General features: G+C 41.6%; 1 protein-coding gene across 3 annotated transcripts in view; it reads left to right on the top strand.

The window, feature by feature from the left end:
- Positions 1 to 26049, top strand: part of LOC139561641 (Fc receptor-like protein 5) — a 36624-nt gene extending 10575 nt beyond the window's left edge. The window contains exons 3-7 of one of the 3 annotated variants that reach the window (XM_071378882.1): positions 11897 to 12172; positions 12877 to 13119; positions 22952 to 23116; positions 23629 to 23670; positions 25421 to 26049. In XM_071378882.1, coding sequence (XP_071234983.1) covers positions 11897 to 12172; positions 12877 to 13119; positions 22952 to 23116; positions 23629 to 23670; positions 25421 to 25443 — 749 coding nt within the window. In that variant the 3' untranslated portion in view covers positions 25444 to 26049. Of the gene's footprint in view, positions 1 to 11896; positions 12173 to 12867; positions 13120 to 22951; positions 23117 to 23628; positions 23671 to 25420 lie in introns of all 3 variants that reach the window. The other 2 variants (XM_071378881.1, XM_071378883.1) reach the window with 2 other exon arrangements.
- Positions 26050 to 26771: the final 722 nt, after the last annotated feature.

The following is a 26771-nucleotide window of genomic DNA, read 5'->3' as shown; positions in this document are numbered from 1 at the left end:
TTTTTACTCCACCATTTTTTTACTCCATCAGTAGCTATCACAAATTCGACCAAATAAAGATATAAATAGCCACTAACCAAGAAACAACTTCATCAGATGACAGTCTGATAACATATTTATTGTATAGCATATGTTTTGTTAGAAAAATTTGCATATTTCAGGTATAAATCATAGTTTACCATTGCAGCCACCATCACAACTCTCACCAAAGCGACTAAAATAACTACAGAGAGCAACGTGAATTACCTAAATAATCATCATAAAACATTTCTGACAAATACACAGCGTACAGCAAATGAAAGACAAACATCTTGTGAATCCAGCCAATATTTCAGATTTTTTAAGTGTTTTACAGCGAAAACACAATATAGCGTTATATTAGCTTACCACAATAGCAAACACACAACAGCATTGATTCAAGCCAAAAATAGCGATAACGTATAAACCACCAAAATATATTAATTTTTTCACTGACCTGCTCAGAATTTGTTGTCTTGTAGAGGTGGACCTGGTTATAAAGGCTGGTCAAGTCCAGGATGGGGAATGTTGTCTTGTAGAGATGGACCTGGTTATAAAGGCTCTTTAAGTCCAGGATGGGGACTGGTGTCTGCTCGGGTGAGATGGACCTGGTTATAAAGGATGTTAAAGTCCAGGATGGGGACTGGTGTCTTGTAGAGATGGACCTGGTTATAGAAGCTGTTCAAGTCCAGGATGGGGACTGTTGTCTTGTAGAGATGGACCTGGTTATAAAGGCTGGTCAAGTCCAGGATGGGGACTGTTGTCTTGTAGAGATGGACCTGGTTATAGAGGCTGGTCAAGTCCAGGATGGGGACTGTTGTCTTGTAGAGGTGGACCTGGTAATAAAGGCCGGTAAAGTCTAGAATGGGGACTGTTGTCTAGTAGAGGTGGACCTGGTTATAAAGGCTGGTCAAGTCCAGGATGGGGACTGGTGTCTTGTAGAGATGGACCTGGTTATAGAAGATGTTCAAGTCCAGGATGGGGACTGGTGTCTTGTAGAGATGGACCTGGTTATAGAGGCTGTTCAAGTCCAGGATGGGGACTGTTGTCTTGTAGAGGTGGACCTGGTTATAAAGGCTGGTCAAGTCCAGGATGGGGACTGGTGTCTTGTAGAGGTGGACCTGGTTATAAAGGCTGTTCAAGTACAGGATGGGGACTGTTGTTTTGTAGAGATGGACCTGGTTATAGAAGCTGTTCAAGTCCAGGATGGGGACTGTTGTCTTGTAGAGGTGGACCTGGTTATAAAGGCTGGTCAAGTCCAGGATGGGGACTGGTGTCTTGTAGAGATGGACCTGGTTATAAAGGCTGGTCAAGTCCAGGATGGGGACTGTTATCTTGTAGAGGTGGACCTGGTTATAGAGGCTGGTCAAGTCCAGGATGGGGACTGTTGTCTTGTAGAGATGGACCTGGTTATAAAGGCTGGTCAAGTCCAGGATGGGGACTGTTATCTTGTAGAGGTGGACCTGGTTATAAAGGCTGTTCAAGTCCAGGATGGGGACTGTTGTCTTGTAGAGATGGACCTGGTTATAAAGGCTGGTCAAGTCCAGGATGGGGACTGTTGTCTTGTAGAGATGGACCTGGTTATAAAGGCTGGTCAAGTCCAGGATGGGGACTGTTGTCTTGTAGAGGTGGACCTGGTTATAAAGGCTGTTCAAGTCCAGGATGGGGAATGTTGTCTTGTAGAGATGGACCTAGTTATAAAGGCTGGTCAAGTCCAGGATGGGGACTGTTGTCTTGTAAAGATGGACCTGGTTATAAAGGCTGGTCAAGTCCAGGATGGGGACTGTTGTCTTGTAGAGATGGACCTGGTTATAAAGGCTGTTCAAGTCCAGGATGGGGACTGTTGTCTTGTAGAGATGGACCTGGTTATAAAGGCTGGTCAAGTCCAGGATGGGGACTGTTGTCTTGTAGAGGTGGACCTGGTTATAAAGGCTGGTCAAGTCCAGGATGGGGACTGTTGTCTTGTAGAGGTGGACCTGGTTATAAAGGCTGGTCAAGTCCAGGATGGGGACTGGTGTCTTGTAGAGATGGACCTGGTTATAGAAGCTGTTCAAGTCCAGGATGGGGACTGGTGTCTTGTAGAGGTGGACCTGGTTATAGAAGCTGTTCAAGTCCAGAATGGGGACTGTTGTCTTGTAGAGGTGGACCTGGTTATAAAGGATGGTCAAGTCGAGGATGGGGACTAGTGTCTTGTAGAGATGGACCTGGTTATAAAGGCTGGTCAAGTCCAGGATGGGGACTGTTGTCTTGTAGAGATGGACCTGGTTATAAAGGCTCTTCAAGTCCAGGATGGGGACTGGTGTCTGCTCGGGTGAGATGGACCTGGTTATAAAGGATGTTAAAGTCCAGGATGGGGACTGGTGTCTTGTAGAGATGGACCTGGTTATAGAAGCTGTTCAAGTCCAGGATGGGGACTGTTGTCTTGTAGAGATGGACCTGGTTATAAAGACTGTTCAAGTCCAGGATGGGGACTGTTGTCTTGTAGAGATGGACCTGGTTATAAAGGCTGGTCAAGTCCAGGATGGGGACTGGTGTCTTGTAGAGATGGACCTGGTTATAGAAGATGTTCAAGTCCAGGATGGGGACTGGTGTCTTGTAGAGATGGACCTGGTTATAGAGGCTGTTCAAGTCCAGGATGGGGACTGTTGTCTTGTAGAGGTGGACCTGGTTATAAAGGCTGGTCAAGTCCAGGATGGGGACTGGTGTCTTGTAGAGGTGGACCTGGTTATAAAGGCTGTTCAAGTACAGGATGGGGACTGTTGTTTTGTAGAGATGGACCTGGTTATAGAAGCTGTTCAAGTCCAGGATGGGGACTGTTGTCTTGTAGAGGTGGACCTGGTTATAAAGGCTGGTCAAGTCCAGGATGGGGACTGGTGTCTTGTAGAGATGGACCTGGTTATAAAGGCTGGTCAAGTCCAGGATGGGGACTGTTATCTTGTAGAGGTGGACCTGGTTATAGAGGCTGGTCAAGTCCAGGATGGGGACTGTTGTCTTGTAGAGATGGACCTGGTTATAAAGGCTGGTCAAGTCCAGGATGGGGACTGTTATCTTGTAGAGGTGGACCTGGTTATAAAGGCTGTTCAAGTCCAGGATGGGGACTGTTGTCTTGTAGAGATGGACCTGGTTATAAAGGCTGGTCAAGTCCAGGATGGGGACTGTTGTCTTGTAGAGATGGACCTGGTTATAAAGGCTGGTCAAGTCCAGGATGGGGACTGTTGTCTTGTAGAGGTGGACCTGGTTATAAAGGCTGTTCAAGTCCAGGATGGGGAATGTTGTCTTGTAGAGATGGACCTAGTTATAAAGGCTGGTCAAGTCCAGGATGGGGACTGTTGTCTTGTAAAGATGGACCTGGTTATAAAGGCTGGTCAAGTCCAGGATGGGGACTGTTGTCTTGTAGAGATGGACCTGGTTATAAAGGCTGTTCAAGTCCAGGATGGGGACTGTTGTCTTGTAGAGATGGACCTGGTTATAAAGGCTGGTCAAGTCCAGGATGGGGACTGTTGTCTTGTAGAGGTGGACCTGGTTATAAAGGCTGGTCAAGTCCAGGATGGGGACTGTTGTCTTGTAGAGGTGGACCTGGTTATAAAGGCTGGTCAAGTCCAGGATGGGGACTGGTGTCTTGTAGAGATGGACCTGGTTATAGAAGCTGTTCAAGTCCAGGTTGGGGACTGGTGTCTTGTAGAGGTGGACCTGGTTATAGAAGCTGTTCAAGTCCAGAATGGGGACTGTTGTCTTGTAGAGGTGGACCTGGTTATAAAGGATGGTCAAGTCGAGGATGGGGACTAGTGTCTTGTAGAGATGGACCTGGTTATAAAGGCTGGTCAAGTCCAGGATGGGGACTGTTGTCTTGTAGAGATGGACCTGGTTATAAAGGCTCTTCATGTCCAGGATGGGGACTGGTGTCTGCTCGGGTGAGATGGACCTGGTTATAAAGGATGTTAAAGTCCAGGATGGGGACTGGTGTCTTGTAGAGATGGACCTGGTTATAGAAGCTGTTCAAGTCCAGGATGGGGACTGTTGTCTTGTAGAGATGGACCTGGTTATAAAGACTGTTCAAGTCCAGGATGGGGACTGTTGTCTTGTAGATATGGACCTGGTTATAAAGGCTGGTCAAGTCCAGGATGGGGACTGTTGTCTTGTAGAGATGGACCTGGTTATAGAGGCTGGTCAAGTCCAGGATGGGGACTGTTGTCTTGTAGAGATGGACCTGGTTATAAAGGCTGGTCAAGTCTAGGATGGGGACTGTTGTCTTGTAGAGGTGGACCTGGTTATAAAGGCTGGTCAAGTCCAGGATGGGGACTGTTGTCTTGTAGAGGTGGTCCTGGTTATAAAGGCTGGTCAAGTCCAGGATGGGGACTGGTGTCTTGTAGAGATGGACCTGGTTATAGAAGATGTTCAAGTCCAGGATGGGGACTGTTGTTTTGTAGAGATGGACCTGGTTATAGAGGCTGTTCAAGTCCAGGATGGGGACTGTTGTCTTGTAGAGATGGACCTGGTTATAAAGGCTGTTCAAGTCCAGGATGGGGACTGTTGTCTTGTAGAGGTGGACCTGGTTATAAAGGCTGGTCAAGTCCAGGATGGGGACTGTTTTCTTGTAGAGATGGACCTGGTTATAGAGGCTGGTCAAGTCCAGGATGGGGACTGTTGTCTTGTAGAGATGGACCTGGTTATAAAGGCTGGTCAAGTCTAGGATGGGGACTGTTGTCTTGTAGAGGTGGACCTGGTTATAAAGGCTGGTCAAGTCCGGGATGGGGACTGTTGTCTTGTAGAGGTGGTCCTGGTTATAAAGGCTGGTCAAGTCCAGGATGGGGACTGGTGTCTTGTAGAGATGGACCTGGTTATAGAAGATGTTCAAGTCCAGGATGGGGACTGTTGTTTTGTAGAGATGGACCTGGTTATAGAGGCTGTTCAAGTCCAGGATGGGGACTGTTGTCTTGTAGAGATGGACCTGGTTATAGAGGCTGGTCAAGTCCAGGATGGGGACTGTTGTCTTGTAGAGATGGACCTGGTTATAAAGGCTGGTCAAGTCTAGGATGGGGACTGTTGTCTTGTAGAGGTGGACCTGGTTATAAAGGCTGGTCAAGTCCAGGATGGGGACTGTTGTCTTGTAGAGGTGGTCCTGGTTATAAAGGCTGGTCAAGTCCAGGATGGGGACTGGTGTCTTGTAGAGATGGACCTGGTTATAGAAGATGTTCAAGTCCAGGATGGGGACTGTTGTTTTGTAGAGATGGACCTGGTTATAGAGGCTGTTCAAGTCCAGGATGGGGACTGTTGTCTTGTAGAGATGGACCTGGTTATAAAGGCTGTTCAAGTCCAGGATGGGGACTGTTGTCTTGTAGAGGTGGACATGGTTATAAAGGCTGGTCAAGTACAGGATGGGGACTGTTGTCTTGTAGAGGTGGACCTGGTTATAAAGGCTGTTCAAGTCCAGGATGGGGACTGTTGTCTTGTAGAGATGGACCTGGTTATAAAGGCTGGTCAAGTACAGGATGGGGACTGTTGTCTTGTAGAGATGGACCTGGTTATAAAGGCTGGTCAAGTACAGGATGGGGACTGTTGTCTTTTAGAGATGGACCTAGTTATAAATGCTGGTCAAGTCCAGGATGGGGACTGTTGTCTTGTAGAGATGGACCTGGTTATAGAAGCTGTTCAAGTCCAGAATGGGGACTGTTGTCTTGTAGAGATGGACCTGGTTATAAAGGCTCTTCAAGTCCAGGATGTGGACTGGTGTCTGCTCGGGTGAGATGGACCTGGTTATAAAGGATGTTAAAGTCCAGGATGGGGACTGGTGTCTTGTAGAGATGGACCTGGTTATAGAAGCTGTTCAAGTCCAGGATGGGGACTGTTGTCTTGTAGAGATGGACCTGGTTATAAAGACTGTTCAAGTCCAGGATGGGTACTGTTGTCTTGTAGAGATGGACCTGGTTATAAAGGCTGGTCAAGTCCAGGATGGGGACTGTTGTCTTGTAGAGATGGACCTGGTTATAGACTCAGGCCTCCCGGGTGGCGCAGTGGTCTAGGGCACTGCATCGCAGTGCTAGCTGCGCCACCAGAGTCTCTGTTTACGCGCCCAGGCTGGGCTGGGTTCGCGCCCAGGCTCTGTCGCAGCCGGCCGAAACCGGGAGGTCCGTGGGGCGACGCACAATTGGCATAGCGTCGTCCGGGTTAGGGAGGGTTTGGCCGGTAGGGATATCCTTGTCTCAGTATGTAAAAAATGTTATAAAATGTATGCACTCTACTGTAAGTCGCTCTGGATAAGAGCGTCTGCTAAATGACTAAAATGTAAATGTAAATGTTGTAGAGGTGGACCTGGTTATAAAGGCTGGTCAAGTCCAGGATGGGGACTGGTGTCTTGTAGAGATGGACCTGGTTATAGAAGCTGATCAAGTCCAGGATGGGGACTGGTGTCTTGTAGAGATGGACCTGGTTATAGAAGCTGTTCAAGTCCAGAATGGGGACTGTTGTCTTGTAGAGGTGGACCTGGTTATAAAGGCTGGTCAAGTCCAGGATGGGGACTGGTGTCTTGTAGAGATGGACCTGGTTATAGAAGCTGTTCAAGTCCAGGATGGGGACTGGTGTCTTGTAGAGATGGACCTGGTTATAGAAGCTGTTCAAGTCCAGAATTGGGACTGTTGTCTTGTAGAGGTGGACCTGGTTATAATGGCTGGTCAAGTCCAGGATGGGGACTGGTGTCTTGTAGAGATGGACCTGGTTATAAAGGCTGGTCAAGTCCAGGATGGGGACTGTTGTTTTGTAGAGATGGACCTGGTTATATAGGCTGTTCAAGTCCAGGATGGGGACTGTTGTCTTGTAGAGGTGGACCTGGTTATAAAGGCTGTTCAAGTCCAGGATGGGGACTGGTGTCTTGTAGAGATGGACCTGGTTATAAAGGCTGGTCAAGTCCAGGATGGGGACTGTTGTTTTGTAGAGATGGACCTGGTTATAAAGGCTGGTCAAGTCCAGGATGGGGACTGTTGTCTTGTAGAGATGGACCTGGTAATAAAGGCTGTTCAAGTCCAGGATGGGGACTGTTGTCTTGTAGAGATGGACCTGGTTATAAAGGCTGGTCAAGTCCAGGATGGGGACTGTTGTCTTGTAGAGATGGACCTGGTTATAAAGGCTGTTCAAGTCCAGGATGGGGACTGTTGTCTTGTAGAGGTGGACCTGGTTATAAAGGCTGGTCAAGTCCAGGATGGGGACTGTTGTTTTGTAGAGATGGACCTGGTTATAAAGGCTGTTCAAGTCCAGGATGGAGACTGTTGTCTTGTAGAGGTGGACCTGGTTATAAAGGCTCTTCAAGTCCAGGATGGGGACTGTTGTCTTCTAGAGATGGACCTGGTTATAAAGGCTCTCCAAGTCCAGGATGGGGACTGTTGTCTGCTCGGGTGAGATGGACCTGGTTATAAAGGATGTTAAAGTCCTGGATGGGGACTGGTGTCTTGTAGAGATGGACCTGGTTATAGAAGCTGTTCAAGTCCAGGATGGGGACTGTTGTCTTGTAGAGATGGACCTGGTTATAAAGGCTGGTCAAGTCCAGGATGGGGACTGTTGTCTTGTAGAGATGGACCTGGTTATAGACTCAGGCCTCCCGGGTGGCGCAGTGGTCTAGGGCACTGCATCGCAGTGCTAGCTGCGCCACCAGAGTCTCTGTTTACGCGCCCAGGCTGGGCTGGGTTCGCGCCCAGGCTCTGTCGCAGCCGGCCGCAACCGGGAGGTCCGTGGGGCGACGCACAATTGGCATAGCGTCGTCCGGGTTAGGGAGGGTTTGGCCGGTAGGGATATCCTTGTCTCAGTATGTAAAAAATGTTATAAAATGTATGCACTCTACTGTAAGTCGCTCTGGATAAGAGCGTCTGCTAAATGACTAAAATGTAAATGTAAATGTTGTAGAGGTGGACCTGGTTATAAAGGCTGGTCAAGTCCAGGATGGGGACTGGTGTCTTGTAGAGATGGACCTGGTTATAGAAGCTGTTCAAGTCCAGGATGGGGACTGGTGTCTTGTAGAGATGGACCTGGTTATAGAAGCTGTTCAAGTCCAGAATGGGGACTGTTGTCTTGTAGAGGTGGACCTGGTTATAAAGGCTGGTCAAGTCCAGGATGGGGACTGGTGTCTTGTAGAGATGGACCTGGTTATAGAAGCTGTTCAAGTCCAGGATGGGGACTGGTGTCTTGTAGAGATGGACCTGGTTATAGAAGCTGTTCAAGTCCAGAATTGGGACTGTTGTCTTGTAGAGGTGGACCTGGTTATAAAGGCTGGTCAAGTCCAGGATGGGGACTGGTGTCTTGTAGAGATGGACCTGGTTATAAAGGCTGGTCAAGTCCAGGATGGGGACTGTTGTTTTGTAGAGATGGACCTGGTTATATAGGCTGTTCAAGTCCAGGATGGGGACTGTTGTCTTGTAGAGGTGGACCTGGTTATAAAGGCTGTTCAAGTCCAGGATGGGGACTGGTGTCTTGTAGAGATGGACCTGGTTATAAAGGCTGGTCAAGTCCAGGATGGGGACTGTTGTTTTGTAGAGATGGACCTGGTAATAAAGGCTGTTCAAGTCCAGGATGGGGACTGTTGTCTTGTAGAGATGGACCTGGTTATAAAGGCTGGTCAAGTCCAGGATGGGGACTGTTGTCTTGTAGAGATGGACCTGGTTATAAAGGCTGTTCAAGTCCAGGATGGGGACTGTTGTCTTGTAGAGGTGGACCTGGTTATAAAGGCTGGTCAAGTCCAGGATGGGGACTGTTGTTTTGTAGAGATGGACCTGGTTATAAAGGCTGTTCAAGTCCAGGATGGAGACTGTTGTCTTGTAGAGGTGGACCTGGTTATAAAGGCTCTTCAAGTCCAGGATGGGGACTGTTGTCTTGTAGAGATGGACCTGGTTATAAAGGCTGGTCAAGTCCAGGATGGGGACTGTTGTCTTCTAGAGATGGACCTGGTTATAAAGGCTCTCCAAGTCCAGGATGGGGACTGTTGTCTGCTCGGGTGAGATGGACCTGGTTATAAAGGATGTTAAAGTCCTGGATGGGGACTGGTGTCTTGTAGAGATGGACCTGGTTATAGAAGCTGTTCAAGTCCAGGATGGGGACTGTTGTCTTGTAGAGATGGACCTGGTTAAAAAGGCTGGTCAAGTCCAGGATGGGGACTGTTGTCTTGTAAAGGTGGACCTGGTTATAAAGGCTGTTCAAGTCCAGGATGGGGACTGTTGTCTTGTAGAGGTGAACCTGGTTATAAAGGCTGGTCAAGTCCAGGATTGGGATTGTTGTCTTGTAGAGATGGACCTGGTTATAAAGGCTGGTCAAGTCCAGGATGGGGACTGTTGTCTTGTAGAGATGGATCTGGTTTTAAAGGCTCTTCAAGTCCAGGATGGGGACTGTTGTCTGCTCGGATGAGATGGATCTGGTTATAAAGGCTGGTCAAGTCCAGGATGGGGACTGTTGTCTTGTAGAGATGGACCTGGTTATAAAGGCTGTTCAAGTCCAGGATGGGGACTGTTGTCTTGTAGAGATGGACCTGGTTATAAAGGCTGGTCAAGTCCAGGATGGAGTGGTGTCTTGTAGAGATAGACCTGGTTATAAAGGCTGGTCAAGTCCAGGATGGAGTGGTGTCTTGTAGAGATGGACCTGGTTATAGAGGCTGTTCAAGATGTAGTGGTGGGCCAAGTAAACATTTGGTTTTGAGACACAGTCACTGGAAGTGCTTGCATTCACCTGCTGTATGGTAGCAGTGTACGGTCTTTTCTTTGTAGAAGGGTAGATATGACCACTCTTGAGTTAGTGAAAGAGGGCACACCATGTGTTTGGGCACCAGAGTTTATCCTCTGTGTGTTTGGGGATAGTTTATTTTCTTGTATTTAGTCCGCCTGTGTTAATGTAACCAAGTTGGAGTCTCACGTTAGCTAAATAGCTAGCTACCACAGCTAGGTTTCCCTTTTCCTAGCTAGTGTCCTGCTAGTCTGCTGGGTTAAAACCTTTTCTCAATAGGGGGTGCTGTTTGCACTTTGTAAAAATTTCGTTCCCAAATTAAACTGCCTCGTACTCAATTCTTGCTCATACAATATGCATATTATTATTACTATTGGATAGAAAACACTCTCTAGTTTCTAAAACCGTTTGAATTATATCTGTGAGTAAAACAGAACTCGAGTTGGAGCAATTTTCCTATGAGGAAGTGAGAAATCTGAAATCTGCAGGCTGTTCTGAGGTCAGTTTATTAATTTGCATTTATTCTATTGGTTGAGATGCACTGCATATGCCTTCCCCTGGATGTCAGCAAATAGTGAGAATTGAAATGGAGTTGCTAGGCAGATCTGAGGCCTTATAAATGGGCTGGCAACGTGGGGTCCTCCCTTCTCTTCGCCATGACGCAAGACAGACCTCAGGATGGCGTTCTAGAAAGCTCCCGTTATAGCCCTTAGATATATCCGGCTCTGATTTTATTCGATATAGGTGTTAAAGACATCATATTGTTGTTATTTTAAACCGAGTTATATCAGTTTATATCAGTATATTGCGATTTTCGGGTATTTATTTGTGCTGCGTTCTAGTGAGTTGGGCACGTCTGGGCCACATGGCTAATGTTTACTGCTAATTCCAAAGTTGAAGGCGACAATCTACAACCGAGCAACGATTATTTTGGACAAAGGACAACTTGCCCAAGATTCTGATGGGAGCTCATCAAAAAGTAAGAACTATTTATGATGTTAATTCGTTGTTCTGTTGAAAAATGTAAAACTCATATTCCACCATTAATTTCAGTGCGGTCTCGCTTTAACGCACGCTGTATGTCGTAGTAACGTTAATTTTAAAAATCTAACACAGCGATTGCATTAAGAAATAATGTATCTTTCATTTGCTGTCCAACCTGTATTTTTTAGTCAAGTTTATGATTAGTTACTGATTAGATTAGGTGCCTCTCCCAAGATTTATCCCGACATATTGTTGGCAGCTTGGCTACTATTCTCATTGTATAACCACGATTTGTGCCGCTAAATATGCACATTTTCGAACAAACTCTATATGTATTGTGTAATATGATGTTATAGGACTGTCAGCTGAAGAAGTTTGAGAAGGTTAGTGAAAAAATGTATATCTTTTGCTGGTTTATTCATTATCGCTATTGTTGGCCTGAATCAATGCTGTTGAGTGGTTGGCTATTGTAGTAAGCTAATATAATGCTATATTGTGTTTTCGCTGTAAAACACTTAAAAAATCTGAAATATTGGCTGGATTCACAAGATCTTTGTCTTTCATTTGCTGTACGCTGTGTATTTTTCATAAATGTTTTATGATGAGTATTTAGGTGATTCACGTTGCTCTCTGTAGTTATTCTAGTTGCTTTGGTGAGAGTTGTGATGGTGGCTGCAATGGTAAACTATGATTTATACCTGAAATATGCACATTTTTCTAACAAAACATATGCTATACAATAAATATGTTATGAGACTGTCATCTGATGAAGTGGTTTCTTGGTTAGTGGCTATTTATATCTTTATTTGGTCGAAATTGTGATAGCTACCTATGCAGGAAAAAATGGTGGGAAAAAAAAGTTGTGTCTTTTGCTATCGTGGTTAGCTAATAGATTTACATATTGTGTCTTCCCTGTAAAACATTTTAAAAATCAGAAATGATGGCTGAATTCACAAGATGTGTATCTTTCATCTGGTGTCTTTGACTTGTGATTTAATGATATTTAGATGCTAGTATTTACTTGTGACGCTATGCTAGGCTATGCTAGTCAGCTTTTTTACTGATGGGGGTGCTCCCGGATCCGGGATTGTGTGCAAGTAGAAGTTAATGTAACCAAGTTGGAGGCTCACGTTAAATATGCAAGAGGAAGCTACTGTACTCTACTCATTGTTTTCTCTCTCTCTCTCTCTGTCTCTCTCAGATCTCTCTCCTTCCGCCTCTCTGAGCATCAGTCCTGACAGATCTCAATTTTTTAAATTTGAGTCTGTCTCTCTGAGCTGTGAGGTTCAGGGGAACTCTACTGGATGGAGAGTGGTGAGGAACACAGAGAGAGGAAACCTTTCAGAGTGTAATACTGACTGGGGAAAACAACAAGGGTCTTCATGCAATGTGTCACTAATTCCATCACACAGTGGAGTTTACTGGTGTGAGTCTGGGTCTGGAGAACACAGCAATGCTGTCAACATCACAGTACATGGTATGTACACAAACACCATCTACTAACATTAAAGTGTTTAGTGGTTCATCTGGTTTCAGATAGCTGATGTTATGTTTATATATGATGTTTATATATTATATACAGCTGGAGCTGTGATCCTGGAGAGACCTGTTTATATATGATGTTTATATATTATATACAGATGGAGCTGTGATCCTGGAGAGACCTGTTGATATATTATATACAGCTGGAGCTGTGATCCTGGAGAGACCTGTTTATATATTATATACAGCTGGAGCTGTGATCCTGGAGAGACCTGTTTATATATGATGTTTATATATTATATACAGATGGAGCTGTGATCCTGGAGAGACCTGTTTATATATGATGTTTATATATTATATACAGCTGGAGCTGTGATCCTGGAGAGACCTGTTAATATATGATGTTTATATATTATATACAGATGGAGCTGTGATCCTGGAGAGACCTGTTTATATATGATGTTTATATATTATATACAGCTGGAGCTGTGATCCTAGAGAGACCTGTTTATATATGATGTTTATATAGTATATACAGCTGGAGCTGTGATCCTGGAGAGACCTGTTTATATATGATGTTTATATATTATATACAGCTGGAGCTGTGATCCTGGAGAGTCCTGTTTATATATTATATACAGCTGGAGCTGTGATCCTGGAGAGACCTGTTTATATATGATGTTTATATAGTATATACAGATGGAGCTGTGATCCTGGAAAGCCCTGCCCTTCCTGTGACTGAGGGAGATTCTGTGACTCTACGCTGCAGATACAAGGGAACTCTCTCTAACCTCACCACTGATTTCTACAAAGATGGATCCCTCATCAGGAATGCGACTACAGGAGAGATGACCATCCCTGCAGTATCCAAGTCAGATGAAGGACTCTACAAGTGTACCAACTCTGAAGAAGAATCACCAGAGAGCTGGATGACTGTGACAGGTGAGAATATGGATGGATACAAGATGGCGCCGATAGAGATGGCAGCTTTGCTTCTGGTCCTTAGGAAACTATGTAGTATTTTGTTTTTAATGTATTATTTCTTACATTGTTGTTAGCCCAGAAAACCTTAAGTGTAATTACATACAACTGGGATGATATCAGAGAGACGTCAACTTACCAGCACAACCAGCACTACGACCAGGAATACGATCAAATGTTATAATAACATCAAATGGTCTTTTTGTTCGAATCCCTGAAGCGAATCCTTAGCTTCTTCTAGTCAGAGGCACGCACACCACCGCTTCCGAGTGTATTACTCGCTATTGTCCCTAGTTAAAAAAGTAGACGAAATCAGGGCAAGAGTTGCTTTCCAAAGAGATATCCGGGCTTGTAACATACTCTGTTTCATGGAAACATGGCTAGCTGGGGACATGCTGTCTCTCCAGTAAGAAGAAGGGCGGGGGTGTATGTTTCATGATTAACAACTCATGGTGTAATTGTAACAACATACAGGAACTCAAGTCCTTTGTTCACCTGACCTAGAATTCCTCACAATCAAATGCCGACCATATTATCTCCCAAGAGAACAATCCTCGGTTATTGTCACCGCCGTGTATATCCACCTGCAAGCGGATACCAAGACGGCCATCAAGGAACTTCACTGGACTTTATGCAAACTGGAAACCAGATATCCTGAGGCTGCATTTATTGTAGCTGGGGATTTTAGCAAAGATAATTTGAGAACAAGGCTACCTAAATTCTATCAGCATATCGATTGCACGCTCGACCATTGCTACTCTAACTCCCGTGATGCATACAAGGCCCTGCCTCGCCCTCCTTTTGGCAATTCTGACCATGATTCCATCTTGTTGCTCCCCTCAAAAACAGGAAGGGCCTGTTTTAAATTTTAGAATTTTTTGAGAGCCATGTCATCTAACAGAAAAACTCATCATAATCTTTGATGAAAAATACATGTTGTACATATAATTAAAGATACACTGGTTCTTAATGCAACCGATGTGTTAGAGTTAAAAAAATAACTTTAGTAAAAAGCACAGCATGCAATAATCTGAGACAGCGCTCAGCCAGCCATTCTCCGCCATGTTGGAGTCAACAGAGTCAACAGAAATACAAAATAACATCATAAATATTCCCTTACCTTTGATGAACTTTCATGAGAATGCAGTGCCAGGAATCCTAGTTCCACAATAAATCGTTGTTTTGTTTTATAATGTCCATTACTTATGTCGAATTAGCTAATTTGGGCTAGCATGTGTAGTACACATGTCCATGAAGATTTTACAATTGAACGAAAACGTCGAACAAAAACTTCAAAAAGTTATATTACAAATTGAATAAACTGGTCAAATTCAGTTGAGAATCAATCTTCAGGATATTTCACGTTGGTCTCTGTAATTGTTCTAGCTGCTTTGGTGATATTTGTGATTGTAGCTGCAATGTAAAACTATGATTTATACCTGAAATATGCAATTTCTTTGAACAAAACATAGATTTATTGTATAACATGTTATAAGACTGTCATCTGATGAAGTTGTTTCTTGGTTAGTGACTAATTATATCTCTATTTGGGGGTTTTGTGCAAGCTACCTGTGCTGTGAAAGAAATGTCTGTGCTTTTTTGTATTTGGTGGTGAGCTAACATAAATATACGTGGTGTTTTCGCTGTAAAACATTTAAAAAATCAGACATGTTGGCTGGATTCACAAGATGTTTATCTTTCATTTGCTGTATTGGACTTGTTAATGTGTGAAAGTGAAATATTTCTAAAACATTTTTTTTGAATTTCGCCTTTCCAGTGGAATGTGGGGGGGGGTTCCGCTAGCGGAACCCCGGGGCGAGAAAGGTTAAACATCATTTAGGGGTTTTTCTCTGCTGTTAAACATAGTGGCAGGTCATGTTTTACCCTTAAGACAACACAAGGGTTAAACATCATTCAGGGGGTTTTCTCTGCTATTAAACATAGTGGCAGTTCATGTTTTACCCTTAAGACAACACAAGGGTTAAACACACTGTGTTTGTCTGTTGTTGTGACTTAGATGAAGATCAGATCTCTGCTCTTAAAACTTCTTAAGGATAGGGGGTGCTATTTTCACTTTGGGTGAAAATCGTACCCATTTTAAACGGCCTCGTACTCTATTCTTGCTCGTACTCTATTCTTGCTCGTACAATATGCATATTATTATTACTATTAGATAGAAAACAATCTCTAGTTTCTAAAACCGTTTGAATTATGTCTGTGGGTGGAACAGAAGTCGTTCTGCAGTGAAAATCCTGACAGGAACTGCGAAGGTCTGAAAACTAGGCTCTGTTTCCAGATCAGTTTAAAACTCTGTATGTATCCTATGGCTCGACATGAACTGCACCCGCCTTCCCCTGGATGTCAGTAACCAATGAGAATTGGAATGGTATGTCTACGTAGCTCTCAGAGTTTATAAAGCTCCAAGGAACGAGGGGACCCCTCTTTCTGTCGTTCGTCATGACGCGAAGCAAGACCTCAGGATGAAATTTTGGAACGCTCAGTTATCGGCCTTAGATGTATCCGTCTGTAATTTAATTCGATATAGGTGTTAGAAACATCATAACGAAGTTATTTTAAACCGAGTTATATCAGTTTATGCGAGTATATTGCTATTTTCGGAATTTCCTTAGGTTTTGTTTTGAGGGTTTGAGCATGTTTGCTCCACATGGCTATTGTTAGCTGCTACTTCCGAAGTTGAAGACGATGTTTTACAACCAAGCAACGATTCTTTTGGAGAAAGGACACCTTGCCCAAGATTCTGATGGAAGCTCGTCCAAAAGTAAGAGCTATTTATGATGTTATTCCGTATTTATGTGGAAAAATGTAAACGGATTTGTTCGCCATTATTGCGGCACTAGTCTGGCTGGAACGCACACTGTATGTATAGTAACGTTAATTTAAAAAATCTAACTCAGCGGTTGCATTAATAACTAATGCATCTTTCATTTGCTGTCCAACCTGTATTTTTTAGTCAAGTTTTTAGTCAAGTTTACGATTATTTATTGATTAGATTAGGTGCCGTTCCAAGATGGCGCCGGCCAGAATGCATGACCTGTTGCTACTGTTGACATTGTGTAACCACGATTTATGCTGCTAAATATGCACATTTTCGAACAAAACCTATATGCATTGTGTAATATGATGTTACAGGACTGTCATCTGAGGAAGTATATCAAGGTTAGTCCAAAATTATATATCTTTTGCTGTATTGTTACGATCGCTAACCTGTGCTGCTGGTAAATTGCTTGTGTTTCTGGCTATTGTGCTAAGCTAATATAATGCTATATTGTGTTTTCGCTGTAAAACACTTTAAAAATCTGACATATTGGCTGGATTCACAAGATGTTGGGCTTTCATTTTCTGTACGCTGTGTATTTTTCAGAAATGTTTTAAGATGAGTAATTAGTTATTTGACGTTGGTCTCTGTAATTATTCTGGCAGCTTCGGCAGTATTTCAGATTGCAGCTGCAATGTAGAACTGTGATTTATACCTGAAAAATGCACATTTTTCTAAAAAAACATATGCTATACCATAAATAGGTTATCAGACTGTCATCTGATGAAGTTTTTTCTTGGTTAGTGGCTATTTATATCTTTATTTGGTCGAATCAGTGATGGCTACCAATAGAGAAAAAAAATGGTGAAAAAAAAAAAGTTGTGTCTTTTGCTATGGTGGTTAGCTAATAGAAATACATATTTTGTCTTCCCTGTAATACATTTAAAAAATCGGAAATGATGGCTGGATTCACAAGATCTGTATCTTTCATTTGGTGTATTGGACTTGTTAATGTGTGAAATTAAAAAAATATTCTTTAGAAATATTTTGAATTTCGCGCTCTGCCTTTTCAGTGGAATGTGGGAGGAGTTCTCACACTGTTACGTTTGCAATATGATGTGTTGAATCATATTGCAAACATAACACACACTGTTACTTTTGCAATATGATGTGTTGAATCATATTGCAAATGTAACGTGCATTCTTTAAATACTTTAGAAATACAAAATTGAACGGCCTGATGACCTCAGGATGGCCGGGCAGTGATAGTGGTTCCTCTCCATCGCTCGTTGTGTTAAATTTCATCATGTCGCTTTTTGTGATGGTACCCCCCCGTTGAAACATATTGCAAATGCACAAATGTCAACTAGCAAGTCGGTGTCCATCAGTCAAATAGATATATTCAGACACCAAACTGATACCATCTGACACCAAACTCACTTTTACCAACTCCTTTGGAAGCCAACTATCACATTTTTCAGAGCAGGCCCAAAATTCACAGCGCCTTCCATTTAAACCATAATAAAACAAATAATACGTAGTTATGTTCTAGCTGCGGGTCCAATTCTCACATTATGTTTAGCCCTGTGAGGCGACCTCGAATCCCAAGTTTCGGCTCGATAGGTCATTCGGTGCCCGAGCAATACCTTAATTGGTGCTGAAAATCTACTTTTTTCATTGCCTTGCTACGGGGTCCTTGAATGAGCAATCAAACAGACATGTTGGGGTCTGTCTCTATGAGCCGAGCCGGTTTCAATGCACCTAGTCTTGAGACTCTGGGACTTTTCTAAATATCGTCAGTTTCGTTGAGCTCAAAATGAATTGAACACATTTCAAATACACGAGGCTTTTTATCGGTCCGAGAACCTTCTAGAGCCACATAACTCACCGTGCACAATCAACCTGAGGTCTAGAACAGGTTTCCAAAGTTTCAGAACTCTAGGTCTGACGGTTCTTTAAAAGTTGGAACAAAAGTAACTACCACAGGCACTGTCTGCCTCTTAGCCCCTCAGTGTGTCCCTCCATCATTTCTGTTTGGGTGTGTAAGTTTTCCTTTCAAATCTGATGGGACTAATGACTGATGTACAGTTCATGAGGGTTGCCTAATCACAAATATGAAGTTTTGGAAAGATTTGACATTTTTAACCCTTCGAAACAGCCCATTTGACACCAATTATAGCACTTCCGGTTTGCACAGGAAGCTGAACGTAAACACATATCCTCATTGGAGTAGGCTTTTACAGAATCCTGAGTTTTAAGTCTATACGTTAAGAACTCAGTGATTTACATAGGGCTGAATGCACTATTTCTCTCAAACTGCAGGTTGGGTATTGCAAACACTTTTAGGGTGATTTTAACCACTTCCGGTTGCTCCAGGAAGCTTAGAATCGACACAGGTAGACCTTATGGTGGCCTGATGGACTGACATCAAAGACAGGTTCATAAGACCTTCATAACCCACATAGGCTTCAGGTTGAATTTGGAGGTGCAGTCAATGTATTCCTATGGAGAGAGATGTCAATGTAAACTGTGAGATGTAAAAACCTGTTTTCACTGTTAAGGGTTAATGCCACAAGGTCAAGGTTAGGCTTGCACAGATCGGGAGGACCTTAAGAACATTCCTGAGGTCAAATTGTGTTTCTAACCTTAACGGGTCTCTCTCTGTCTCCCAAAAGCAAATAAAATTGACATTGAGGTCAAAAGGTCATTTTGCTCTGTCTTCTTGTAACGGTCGCTGCGCTCAGACCGAGCGAGCTACGGTCAAGCGTGGCATCCCGTTGAACTCGGCACGGCCTGGAGATAATGGTCATGCCATTGTCGGCTTTGTGTGTCTTTAAGCACCGTACTTTTTCACTCCATCATTGCTTTGTGTGTGTGTGTGTGTGAGAGAGAGCTTTTCTTTGACATCTGTTTAGAGAAATGACTGATTTACACTTCATGAAGGTTGCCTAATCACACAATTAACGTTTTGGAAAGATCTGACTTTTTTAACCCTTCGAAACAGCACCCATGACACCATTTTAAGGCACTTCCGGTTGGCACAGGAAGCTATAGGTAAATACATATCTTGATTGGGGTATGCTGTTACAGAATCCTGAGTTTTAAGTCTATACGTTAAGAATTGACTGATCTACATAGGGTTGAATGCAGTGATTTTCAAAATTGCAAGTCATGTATATCAGGACACCTTTTAGGGTGATTTTAACCACTTCCGGTTGGTCCAGGTAGCTCAAAATCAACACAGGTAGACCGCATAGTGGCCTGATGGATTGTTATCAAAGACAGGTTCATAAGACATTCATAAGCCACATAGACTTCAGGTTGAATTTAGAGGAGCAGTCAATGTATTCCTATGGGGCGAAATGTCATTGTAAACTGTTTGATGTAAACACCTTCTTTTAACTGTTAAGGGTTAATGCCACAAGGTCAAGGTTAGGCTTGCACAGATCGGGAGGACCTTAAGACCATTCCTGAGGTCAAATTGTGTTTCTAACCCTAACGGTTCTCTCGCTGTCTCCCAAAAGCAAATAAAATTGTCATTGAGGTCAAAGGGTCATTTGTGTCCGTTTTCTTGTAACGGTCGCTGCGCTCAGACCGAGCGAGCTACGGTCAAGCGGGGCATCCCGTTGTACTCGGCACGGCCTGGAGACTATGGTGATGTCATTTTAGTGGTGATTTCAGAATGCTATTTTGGTGCATTCATGGAAGGCGCTGTGAATTTTGGGCCTGCTCTGAAATATTTGACAGTTGGCTTCTAAAGGAGTTGGAAAAAGTGAGTTTGGAGTCAGATGGTATCAGTTTGGTGTCTGAAAAGATGTAATTGACTTATGGACACTTGCTAGTTGACTTTGGTTAACACTTGCTAGTTGACTTGCTAGTTGACTTTTGTCAATTTGCAATATGTTTCAATGGGGAGGTACCATGAGGAAAAAGCGACATGATGAAATTTCATGCAACGAGCAATGGAGAGGAACCACTATCACTGCCCGGCCATCCTGAGGTCATCAGGACGTTGACTTTTGTATTTCTAAAGTATTTAAAGAATGCACGTTACATTTGCAATATGATTCAACATCACATCATATTGCAAATGTAACGGGCATTTGCAATGTGCTTCAACAGTGAAAAACATCACATCATATTGCAAATGTAACGGGCATAACTCAAAAAGCGCAGAGGCCTCGACGCCACAGACATGTTCGGGCATCGGACGTCTAGTAAGGGACTGTACATTCGCAATGGGAGAATCTTCACCGATCATACGGCTCCCGTACGAGGTGTCCCTTAAGGTATGATAATCTTCATCAGATGACACTCATAGGACTTCATGTTACACAATACATGTATTTTATGTTCGGTAAAGTTCATATTTATATCCAAAAATCGGAGTTTAGGCAAGACGCTACTGTATCACTTGGCAAAAAAAGTCTGAGAAAATGCATAGCGCCACATTAAAATGAATGACTATGAAAATTACCATTAAATCACACATGAAAGATATGAAAGATATCAATTTAAAGCTACACTGGTTGTGAATCCAGCCAACATGTCAGAATTCAAATAGGCTTTTCAGCGAAAGCATACGATGCTATTATCTGAGCATCCCTGCAGGAGCTACACAAAACGCAGAATAAAAATATAATTCATCCCTTACCTTTGACGAGCTTCTGTTGTTGGCACTCCAATATGTCCAATATGTCCCATAAACATCACAAATGGTCCTTTTGTTCGATTAATTCCGTCGATATATGGCCAAAATGTCCATTTATTTGGCGCGTTTGATCCAGAAAAACACCGGTTCCAACTTGCTCAAACATGACGACAAAATATATCAAAGGTTACCTTTAAACTTTGCCAAAAAATGTCAAACTACTTATGTAATACAACTTTAGGTATTTTTAACGTTAATAATTGATAAAATTGAAGACTGGATGATATGTGTTCAATATAGGAATAAAACGATATGTAGCATGCCTTCTGTTTGATTGAAACGCATGTCCAGGACACCTGGAGTGCCTCGACTTCAAGATGGCCGTATTTCTTCATTACACAAAGGAATAACCTCAACCTATTTCTCATGACTGTTGACATCTAGTGGAAGCCATAGGAACTGCAAGCAAGTTGCTTAGAAATCTGGTTTCCCAATGAAAACTCATTGAAAAGACAGTGACCTCAAAAAAAAAAAATCTTGGGGTTTCGCCTGCTAAATAAGTTATATATATATATGTTATACTCAGACATGATTCAAACAGTTTTAGAAACTTCAGAGTGTTTTCTATCCAAATCTAATAATATGCATATCTTATCTCCTGGGGATGAGTAGCTGGCAGTTGAATTTGGGTATGCTTTTCATCCAAACGTGAAAATGCTGCCCCCTACCCTAGAGAAGTTAAGTGGTGCTGAAACCTACATTATAAACTGGGTGGTTCCAGCCCTGAATGCTTTTTGGCTGACAGCTGTGGTATATCAAACCATATTCCACGGGTATGACAAAACATGTATTTTTACTGCTCTAATTACATTGGTTACCAGTTTATAATAGCAATAAGGCACCTAGGGGGTGTTGTGGTATATGACTAATATACAACGGCTAAGGGCTGTTTCAGGCTGACTCCACGTTGTGTCGTGCTTAAGAACAGCCCTTTCTGGCCACTAGGTCACCAGGCTGCTCGTTATGGCGCACACCTGTCACCATTGTTACGCGCTTCAGCGTATTATGTATGTATATGTATAGTATATATAATATGTCACTCATCTGGACTCCATCACCTCCTTGATTATCCTCCCTACATATGTCACTCACCTGGACTCCATCACCTCCTTGATTATCTTCCCTATATATGTATATGTATAGTATATAGCATATGTCACTCCCTTTTGGTTCCTCCCCCAGATGTCATTGTTTCTTGTTTTGTATTATTGGTATATTGGCCATATAACACACCTCAGGCCTTATTGCTTCAATAATGAATAACTGTATTTACTGTATTTTCTAACACATTATGAACAGAATAACATGAAAATATACTGAATATTATGAACAGAATAACATGAAATATACTGAACATTATGAACAGAATAACATGAAAATATACTGAACATTATGAACAGAATAACATGAAAATATACTGAACATTATGACCAGAATAACATGAAAATATACTGAACATTATGAACAGAATAACATGAAAATATACTGAACATTATGAACAGAATAACATGAAAATATACTGAACATTATGAACAGAATAACATGAAAATATACTGAACATTATGAACAGAATAACATGAAAATATACTGAACATTATGAACAGAATAACATGAAAATATACTGAACATTATGAACAGAATAACATGAAAATATACTGAACATTATGAACAGAATAACATGAAAATATACTGAACATTATGAACAGAATAACATGAAAATATACTGAACATTATGAACAGAATAACATGAAATATACTGAACATTATGAACAGAATAACATGAAAATATACTGAACATTATGACCAGAATAACATGAAAATATACTGAACATTATGAACAGAATAACATGAAATATACTGAACATTATGAACAGAATAACATGAAAATATACTGAACATTATGAACAGAATAACATGAAATATACTGAACATTATGAACAGAATAACATGAAATATACAGAACATTTACATTATGAACAGAATAACATGAAAATATACTGAACATTATGAACAGAATAACATGAAAATATACTGAACATTATGAACAGAATAACATGAAAATATACTGAACATTATGAACAGAATAACATGAAAATATACTGAACATTATGAACAGAATACCATGAAAATATACTGAACATTATGAACAGAATACCATGAAAATATACTGAACATTATGAACAGAATAACATGAAATATACTGAACATTATGAACAGAATAACATGAAATATACTGAACATTATGAACAGAATAACATGAAATATACTGCGTGCGTGTGGGTATTTTCTTTAATCTCTCTCTACAGGTGTCCTTCTTTCTCCAACTGCATTTCCAACTCCCATTCCATCTCCAGCAGTCCCAGTGTTGTCCATGTCTCTACCCAGGCTGTTGTGTAGTCTACTGGTGGGGTCTCCCTATCTGCTGGTGACCACCATACTGCTGGTGAAATGCTGCAGGAGCAGGACTCAAGGTGAGAACCTGAGTTTATACAGGGTCACCTCATTCCAACAGAATACCTGCTGTAAATCAGAATTGTATCACAGTGACTCAAAATACTGAGACATGTTTTAAAGTGTTGATAACTGTATCTCTCATTGAACCATGTTGTAAAGTGTTGATAACTGTAGCTCTGATTGAACCATGTTTAAAGTGTTGATAACTGTAGCTCTGATTGAACCATGTTGTAAAGTGGTGATAACTGTATCTCTGATTGAACCATGTTGTAAAGTGTGGATAACTGTATCTCTGATTGAACCATGTTGTAAAGTGTTGATAACTGTATCTCTGATTGAACCATGTTGTAAAGTGTTGATAACTGTATCTCTGATTGAACCATGTTGTAAAGTGTTGACAACTGTATCTCTGATCGAACCATGTTGTAAAGTGTTGATAACTGTATCTCTGATTGAACCATGTTGTAAAGTGTTGATAACTGTAGCTCTGATTGAACCATGTTTAAAGTGTTGATAACTGTCTGTTTAGGTGAAACCAGGGTACCCAGGAAGACACACCAAGACCAATTAGGTGAGTTTCTACCTTACAACACAACAGTTACAGGGGCACAATATGGTGTTCTGATCACTGTGTGTACTATATTATATTACCTCTTAGTAGAAGTAGAAAGTAGGATGGATTAGAGTCAACTACCACAATATGGTATTCTGAACACAGTGTGTACTATATTATATTACCTCTTAGTAGAAGTAGATAGTAGGATGGTTTAGAGTCAACTACCACAATATGGTATTCTGAACACAGTGTGTACTATATTATATTACCTCTTAGAAGAAGTAGATAGTAGGATGGATTAGAGTCAACTACCACAATATGGTATTCTGAACACAGTGTGTACTATATTATATTACCTCTTAGTAGAAGTAGAAAGTAGGATGGATTAGAGTCAACTACCACAATATGGTATTCTGAACACAGTGTGTACTATATTATATTACCTCTTAGTAGAAGTAGAAAGTAGGATGGATTAGAGTCAACTACCACAATATGGTATTCTGAACACAGTGTGTACTATATTATATTACCTCTTAGAAGTAGATAGATTAGATGGATTAGAGTCAACAAAAAAAATATGTCACTGATATGAATACAATTTTTTTGAAACCTTTATTTAACTAAGCAAGTCAGTTAAGTTAAGAAAAAATTCTTACTTTCAATGACGGCCTAGGAACTGTGGGTTAACTACCTTGTTCAGGGGCAGAACGACAGATTTTTACCTTGTCAGTTCGGGGATTTGATCTTGCGGTTACTAGTCCAACACTCTAACCATTAGGCTACCTGCATTTAGAAGTAAATAGCCTGGGTATTGACAAGGAGTAAATATCCCAGGTATTGATGAGACTCAATAGCCAAGGTACTGATAAGTAGTAATTATACCTTGTATTTATGAGCAGTAAATAGCCCAGGTATTGATAAGGATTAAATAGCCCAGGTTTTGATAAAAAAGTTAATAGCCCTGTTAATGATAAATAGTTAATAGCCCTGATATTGATAAATAGTAAATAGTCCTAGTATTGGTAAATGGTAAGTAGCCCTGGTATTGATAAGGAGTAAATGGCCCAGGTGTTGATAAGGAGTAAATAGCCCTGGTATTGATAAATAGTTAATAGCCCTGGTATTGATAAATAGTAAATAGCCCTGGTATTGATAAATAGTAAATAGCCCTGGTATTGATAAGGAGTAAATGGCCCAGGTGTTGATAAGGAGTAAATAGCCCTGGTATTGATAATTAGTAAATAGCCCTGGTATTGATAAATAGTTAATAGCCCTGGTATTGATAAATAGTAAATAGTCCTGGTATTGATAAGGAGTAAATAGCCCAGGTATTGATAAGGAGTAAATAGCCCTGGTATTGATAAGGAGTAAATAGCCCATGTATTGATAAATAGTTAATAGCCCTGGTATTGATAAGGTTTAAATAGCCCAGGTATTGATAAGGAGTTAATAGCCCAGGTATTGATAAATAGTTAATAGCCCTGGTTTTAATAAATGGTAAAAAGCCCTGGTATTGATAATTAGTAAATAGCCCTGGTATTGATAAATAGTTAATAGCCCTGGTATTCTTAAATAGTAAATTGCCCTGGTATTGATAAGGGAGAACTGGACATAAGCAGGGGCCTCATTGGAAGTAATTTGATTGGATTCTAAGTAGCACAATATTAACTAGTCAATCATCTGATATGATTTACATTTCTAAGTGGTTCTGTATTGGATAAGTAAATACATGGCCACACTGATGAACTACTTCTGTGTTGAACAGGTGATCGTGTTGAAGAAGAGTGAGGCTGAGATCACCTGATCACCATAACAACCATCAGAATGGAACTCATGGAATTCTAATATAGAACTGTGAGTCACAATGCTGTATGTTGTTACATTGTAGCTCCACCTGCTGGAACAATAGTGGCATTTGATCAAATGTGATCTATTAACTGATACATGTATTATTCTGATTGGAATGTGTTTTAATATAATGTGTGTTGTATTATTCATTCAGCAGCTTTAACAGCAGTCATATCCTGGTCATATACTGTATAGCATTATGGTTGATACATTGTAAATGCCTTAACTTTTCATGTCTATACAGATCAACTGATAGGTGTTGAGGTTCAGGCATTATTGTTACAGGTTCAGTATAATGTTATACCGTTACATGTTACAGAGATAGAAAACATACAGGAGAGGAGAATTATATTATTATAATTATTATCTTTATTTTCCCATTTTGGTCTCTAGAATAGTGCAGCATATAATTTTGGTCTCTATAGTAATTCATCATTATTTGATTTGATTTAAACATTAAACTAATGTAGGCCTTTAATTTAATTAAGGTTGTTTTGTGCAAAATGATAATTATTCTTTTAATCATCCTGGTAAGATATTGCTTTTGTCTTTGTAGCATATAGAATTAAATAAATGATTTTCCTCAATCATGTAGCCTGTTTTTTAATCTGTTCTGAATGACATCAAAACCACTCTGTTTTTAAACCCCTTACAGCCCCCAGGGCTTTGAGTATCTTCTAAATACTCCATTCCAGGTTTCCCCTACAGCCCCCAGGGCCTTGAGTATCTTCTAAATACTCCATTCCAGGTTCCCCCTACAGCCCCCAGGGCCTTGAGTATCTTCTAAATACTCCATTCCAGGTTCCCCCTACAGCCCCCAGGACCTTGAGTATCTTCTAAATACTCCATTCCAGGTTCCCCCTACAGCCCCCAGGACCTTGAGTATCTTCTAAATACTCCATTCCAGGTTCCCCCTACAGCCCCCAGGGCCTTGAGTATCTTCTAAATGATCCATTCCAGGTTCCCCCTACAGCCCCCAGGACCTTGAGTATCTTCTAAATGCTACATTCCAGGTTCACCCTACATCACCCAGGGCCTTACTACAGCCTAGTTGTTGTCCAGTGGCGATTTTAGCAGTACATCTTGGTGGGTCAAGGTAAAGTTTTTTCGATTCATGCCAACAAAGCCACTACACAACACAACACTAAACAAAACATTATTTGCACTATAACGGTGACAAACAGTGCCCACAAACTATGTAGGGCTACATAAAGCTGTCCCAACAGCAGAGCCTTCTTTTCAGCACCATGGAGTGACTCCTTACCACT

Source organism: Salvelinus alpinus, chromosome 31, assembly GCF_045679555.1.
Source record: "Salvelinus alpinus chromosome 31, SLU_Salpinus.1, whole genome shotgun sequence".
Classification (NCBI taxonomy): Eukaryota; Metazoa; Chordata; class Actinopteri; order Salmoniformes; family Salmonidae; genus Salvelinus; species Salvelinus alpinus.
This window is presented reverse-complemented; position numbering and strand designations above follow the sequence as displayed.